Consider the following 6,236-nt stretch of genomic DNA (forward strand, 5'->3'; position numbering starts at 1 on the left):
CCACCCCCCAACAGCTACAATTGACCAGAACATGTTGCAGCCACGCCTTCTGCATGGCCTCTGGGGCAATCCTGCTGAAGGCGGCAGTTGTGCTCGTGAAGTTCAATAGTCACCAAGGGGCGGCAACCTGATGCTTCTGAATTCTGCAGTGCAGGGCCTGCTGGCCACAGGTGCCTCCCACTCTATGTCATTCCTATGTCATGCCTCCCGAAGGCAGTCTCGGTAAGAAGGAGCCCAAGAGTGAGAAATCTGAGCAACCAAGGCCATGGTGAGCCAACACCAGAAACCGAGAAAAGCTGCCCTCTGGAGGTAAAGTGAGAAAAAAATAAAAATCAAGAGATTAATTGGCTGCTAAGAAAGCCCAGTCCACCTCTCTGTGATCATGAAGCAACCAACCTGTATACATAATACATACACACCGTGCCGACCCGAATATCAGCCAGGGCACCTAATTTTACTACAAAAACTGCATAAACAATGAGCTGAAACACTCGACTTATACATGAGTATACATGGTAATTATTAAGAGAAAGTGAAGAAATGAGTAGGTTGCATGGAAGTGCTTGCCTCTGAGGTGGGCCACTTTGCTGCTGAGACTGCAAAGGTGAAGAGGCAGGGCAGAGGTGGGAAGCCCAGGGGAAGGATGGATCTGACACGGTGAGCGCTGTGTCTGCCCATCGGGGCTTGGGTCCCAGGTCTCCACCGAAAGTAGCTTTGTCTCCTGGACCCCAGGTCCACTTGAAAATTTTTATATTAAAAAAATAGCTCCCTTACAAGGAGATATGAGACTACCGTAAGAACGAGTGCTCTGGTGGCGTTGGGGTTATGAGATGGGCTGCTAACCACAGGGTCAGGAGTTCGAAACCGCCAGCTGCTCGGGAAGAAAGATGAGGCTTTGGGCTCCCACAAGATTTGCAGCCTCAGAAACTGAGTTGGAGTCGAGTTGGTATTTTTTAGAACAAGAGCTGGGGCAGTGGGCAGCGGGAAGATAGTTAACACTCCCGGACAGAATCAGCAGGGCGCAGGGAAGGAAGGGTGGGAGAAGGCAGGCGAGAGGCTGGGGGTGGGTGATGAATTGCAGTGGTGCCAACTCTGAACAAAAGTGGAAAGGGAAGAAGAGATGGGAAGGGGAGGATAATTTGAGTTTAAAGGTGTCATTTGAGATGCTGAGAAGCAGGAAGAGAAATCAAGTTTGTAGATGGACTTACATGTCAAAATTCAAAGGCAGCTCAGTCTAAAATTAGGGCGACGAAAAGACACATTGCTTGGGCTCCAGGCTTGGCTGGAGGGAGCTTTTGAAACCCCCATTCCCAGGCCCTAGGACTGTCTGAAGGACTGGTCTCAGATTAGATGTCTCAGCATGAAGGCTGCTTTGAAGTCACCTGGGGAAGCTTTTCCAACTAAGAACCACAGTTGGTGAGTCGGAGCTGGACTCAAATTCTAACTTGGTAATCCATTCATTCGGCAGCCTTGGACACGTTACTGCAGCTCCTTCAGCCTCCCTTCCACCTCAGTTGACTGGAGCAGGCCTGCCTGCTTGGAAGAGTGAGAGATGGCCCATCTTCCTCGATTCTGCTGACTCTCCACTTCACCAAGCATGATGTCCTTTGATAGGAACTGGGATCTGACTCATCGCAGCCCATCCAGAGTTTCCAAGACTGTAGGTCTTTACAGAAGCAGCCAGCCTCATCGTTCTCCTGCAGAGCAGCCAGTGGTTTGGGACCACCAAACTTGTCCCATGCTTACGCAATAGCACTGTAACTCACTGCCATTGAATCAATGCCAACCCACAACTATCTGATCATAGCCCCAACTCGTGACCACTACAGCACCACAAGCGGACCCTTAAATTCACAAATACATGACTTTACTCATCCAGAGCTTCCAAAAATGAAAATACTTCAAAAAGGCAAATGGTCTTTCCAACATTTCAGAAGCACAACTTGTTCAATTTTTTTCCATTCCAAAGAGAGTGATGTTTTCTTTACCATCAGGTTTCAGCATCAAACCTCTCCAGCCTACCACTTTGATGCCACTATAAATAATAGACAGGAGGGTCGTGCAGTGGTAGTACAAAGATGTGTATGCTATCGAGTTAAAGAAAACAGCATGTGTGGGCCTACATTCTGCGGAGCTTCTGCAGCTATGAAGGAGGCTCTGCACTCTGCCTCTGTGTCAGTCCGGGTACACTAGAGAAACAAATCCAGAGACACTTGTATGTATATAAGACAGAGCTTTCTATAAAAGAGCAATTGTATATTGAAAAAACATCCCAGCCCAGTCCAGATCAAGTCCACAAGTCCGATGCTAGCCCATATGTCTGATACCAGTCTGTAAATTCCTCTTCAGACTCACACAACACATGCAATGACGTCGAGTGCAGGAAGATCACAGGCCAGTGGGTGGAAAGTCTTGTAGATCCAGTGGCAATGGAAGCATCTCAGCAATGATGTGGGTCTCCAAGTGGCTCCAAGGCCCTGGCTGCCATGAGCGTACCTCCATGTGGCTTGTCAACAGGAATGTCTCACGGGGAGATGAAGCAGAGTCTGTGTGTGTGTCTGGCCTCCAGTGAGCTATTTCTCTCCTTCGTGCCTCCAAGTGAGGTCAGCAAGCTGAGACCTGATTGACAGGCTAGACTCTACCCCTTCACAAGTTGACACCAGATTATGTAACTACCACAACCTTCCTCACGGTTATAAACTCGAGGTGTAAGGGAAGCGCCTTAAACTGTACAAAACTAGATAGGAGGGAGCTTCAAAGAGTTCTTGGGAAAATATCCATTGTCTCCTAATTCCATTTTCCCATGAAATTTTAGAAGCCTCCTAGGCGGGGGAGGTGAGACTGGACTCCCATAAAGAGTAACAGCCTCAGAGACTCTCAGGGGCAGTTTTACCCTGTCCTCTAGGGGTGCTATGAGTCGGCATGGCCTCGATGGCAGGGAGGTGCATCTGTATGAGGAGCTCTGGTGGGTGGAGTGGATTACACATTGGGCTGCACCACAAGGACAGCAGTTCGAACCCACCAGCTGCTTTGTGAGAGAGAAAAAGCGTTCTGTGCCTGTAGGGTGATGGGGGCTGGTGGGGAACAGAGAGAGTGAAGAAATTCGTCTGATAGCCTTACCGGAGGTGAGAGCATGAGCAGTTAGCACACACTCACACGAAGCAGAAACTCACACTAGGCAGAAGGAAAAGAGAACCAGCAACAGTGAGGAGTTGGTTCTGTGTTGAGCACACCACAGCTGCACCTCTTGCTGGGGTCAGAGCACCACTGGGTCACACTCACCCAACAGGGAAGCCACGATGCCCACCAGCCCTGTGCCGGCACCCAGCTCCACGGCAGAACAGCCCCTGAGCTCCACGGCTCCCAGCTCCAGGTAGGTAGAAAGAACCACGGCCTGAGTCAAAACACAAGTGTGATTGTGATTAAGGTCGACAAGCGCTTTATGGGCTGCAGGGTTGTGGTAGGCTAAGCAATGACAGGAACTTAGACAGCACACACACCACCCCCACCCCCACCCGCTTCACAGTGATGTCCAAGAGCACAAACAGCACTGCACCCCCAGGCCCACCCAAGTCCCCAACAGGCTGGCGTTACTGCTACTCAGTGGGCACGCTGCCCACATGAGTCAGGGAGCTGCTGACTCTGGGGAGCTTCCTTTCCATGCAGCCTCACGGTCCTTTGCCATGTAGGCTTATGAAATGATCACACAATCCCTATCATTATAAGGACCTGTCCAGTTCCTAGACCAAGCTCCAGTACACAAGGCCCCAGCCTCACCCGGAAAAAAGCAGAGCATCACCCACAGGTCCCAGAGCTGGGTACCTCCCTCCTGCTCCCGACCCACAGGGGCCCTCGCCAAGGACTCTGAGCCAAAATGTTGGTACCTGATGTGTGAACAAGCAGTTGTCACTGTGAACCTAACGTTTACTATAACTTGCTTTTCACAGGCATCTAAGGTTGCAATAAAGTATAATGAACAGTTCCGCCTCCTGGGGAGCACTGGTCACCCTTCTGACTCCCTACACCAATACCTTTCATGTAGTTACCCTGGGCTGGATTCCCAGGAGCGAGGTTACTAGGCTAGACTATATAAAAGTTTTCATTCCTGAAGGTTTACCTGACGTTGCCAGTACATTGTTAATTATGCAAAACCGTGCAGATACCAATCACTTATCCAGCAGAGTCCCGGTGTGGAGGGGAGCCACTTAGGACACACACCACTCTCCTCAAGCCAGTGGCAAAAGGGGACTTGGAAAGGAAGATGGTAGGACAACTACACCCACTCCTCACCTATCAGTGGGGTTAGGTCCCAATGACCACGTCATTAATAAAAAGGTAGGTCACACCTCCACAGCTCATCCAAATGCCACCTCCCCCACGATCTGGATCTGGGGCCGGGGATGGGTTGAAAGAACCCAAGAAGGGAGGGATGGGTGAGTCAGAGGCCCCCCTACCCACCACCACTGCCACCCTGCTCATCCACCCTCTACCCTGGCCTCCAAGGGGCTCCCATCTCTCTCCCCTGCTCCCTGCCTCTCCCCACTGACCACCCACATTGTCCTGCCACAGCCCCTAGCCCTTTGTGTACAGGCCAATATGTCCACCCAAACAGGAGAAGTTACCCAGTGTTGGTCACATAGCCAGGTCATGGCACGGGTCTCAGGTAGATTATTCAGGGCACCCTGTTGGGGGTCACCCTCTGCCTGGGCCTTAGGTCATAGAAGACCCATCTGAGAATTATTTCAAAATTATCTTAAATTCAGATAACACAGGAGGTGAAAGGAGAAGAGTAGTTATAGCCTCATATTCGAACGACAACAATCGAACAAAATGAGGCTTTCGACGCCGGTAAAGATAATCGAACAAAATGAGGCTTTCGACGCCGGTAAAGAGGGAAACCCCCAGGGACAGTTCTCCCTGTCCTATAGGGCTGCTATGGGTCAGCATTGACTCAATGGCAGTGAGAGAGTTTGAAGATGACAACGATGGAAAACTTCAAGAAAACAAATGATCCCAATTCCAGGAATTATCACTTTACAATATTCTCTGTGCACATTTTTAAAGACTAAGTTAGTGGGTGTCACAGGCTAAGTTAGCCTTGTGCCCCTCACCTATTGCCCCCTCCCACAGCTCTCGTGCACACACATACACACCCACGAATTGTAATTTGGTAGGCAACAAGGGAAGCGACTGCTCATGAGTGTATTTTGCAGGGGAAAGATGATGACATGTTCCAAAATTTACTGTAGTGATGGTTACACGAGTCTGCGTGGCCTAAAACCACTGAACTGGACATTTTAAATGGACAAACTGTACTGCTTGTGGATAAAGAATCACTCAAGAAAGCTGTTTTTTGAAAATTGTAATTAAATCATTTGTGCACCAGTCTGATAGAGTGAGTGTTTGGGGTCCCGGGGTGTACTCACAGCATCCCAAACCACAGCAGCAACTCCCAGCTGCCTCCAGTCCTGCCGGATCTGGATAGTGCTGTTTGCGAAGGAGAAGGTGGCAAGAGGCTTGTGGAGTTTCTGCAAGCCCATCCCGGCCGCTGCCTCTTCATAGGGTACCAGGGCCATCTCGCCCATGCCCAGCTCTCTGCTCCCTCACACCTGTCGGGCAGGAGCGTCACAGGTAATGAGCAGACAACACATGATCTCTTCAGCAGCTGCAAAGTTCTTAAGGTCAAAAGAAGGAAAGAATATGGGATTGAGATGCAGGAAGGGCAGGCTGGAGAGCAAAACGGGTGTCTAATCCTTTTGCATGGCTCTTCCTTCCAGTCTTCGGGGACCCGAGAATTAGCTCTAAATCCAGGGTGCCTTTGGGCAAAAGAACGCAGGACATTACAAGCCCCGGGTGATTCCCTGCACACCCCACAATTACCCCTCCTGGGAGCAGGGCAAGGCTGGACGAAATGAGGGATGTGGGGCTTCCTACATCGCCCTGACTGCATGCACTGCTACCACAGCCCGACACATGTCTGTCTGGGTTTGGGGGCGGTAGGGTGTGTGTCTGTGTGTCGTGCGTGTGTGTGTACGTGAGTGTGGGGTGGGAGTTGCGGGGGGTGGGGGGAGTGGTGCGGAATTTGAACTTGGGGCTAACCACGTGATCCTGCTGACTGACAAACCGGATCGATGCTATCGAAGCTGTTGGATCGTAGCGACTGAATGCTCCAGGGCCCCTCGTGGAATCCGAGAGGCTTGCTGGAGCTCCAGGCCCCCGGCCCGGGCGGGTTCGGG

The 6,236-nt window shown here is 50.9% G+C and overlaps 1 protein-coding gene across 1 annotated transcript in view; it reads right to left on the minus strand.

Moving 5' to 3' along the window:
- The window catches only part of METTL21A (methyltransferase 21A, HSPA lysine), a 7,405-nt gene extending 1,426 nt beyond the window's left edge, over positions 1–5,979 (minus strand). The window contains exons 1-2 of the mRNA XM_004701568.2: positions 5,427–5,979; positions 3,283–3,394 (exon numbers count right to left, since the gene is read on the minus strand). Of these exons, the coding sequence (XP_004701625.2) occupies positions 3,283–3,394; positions 5,427–5,585 (271 nt within the window). The 5' untranslated portion in view covers positions 5,586–5,979. The remainder of the gene's footprint in view (positions 1–3,282; positions 3,395–5,426) is intronic.
- Positions 5,980–6,236: the final 257 nt, after the last annotated feature.

The sequence above is a fragment of the Echinops telfairi genome, unplaced genomic scaffold (assembly GCF_000313985.2).
Source record: "Echinops telfairi isolate 266 unplaced genomic scaffold, ASM31398v2 ScPeMD7_3;HRSCAF=10, whole genome shotgun sequence".
NCBI classification, from domain to species: Eukaryota; Metazoa; Chordata; class Mammalia; order Afrosoricida; family Tenrecidae; genus Echinops; species Echinops telfairi.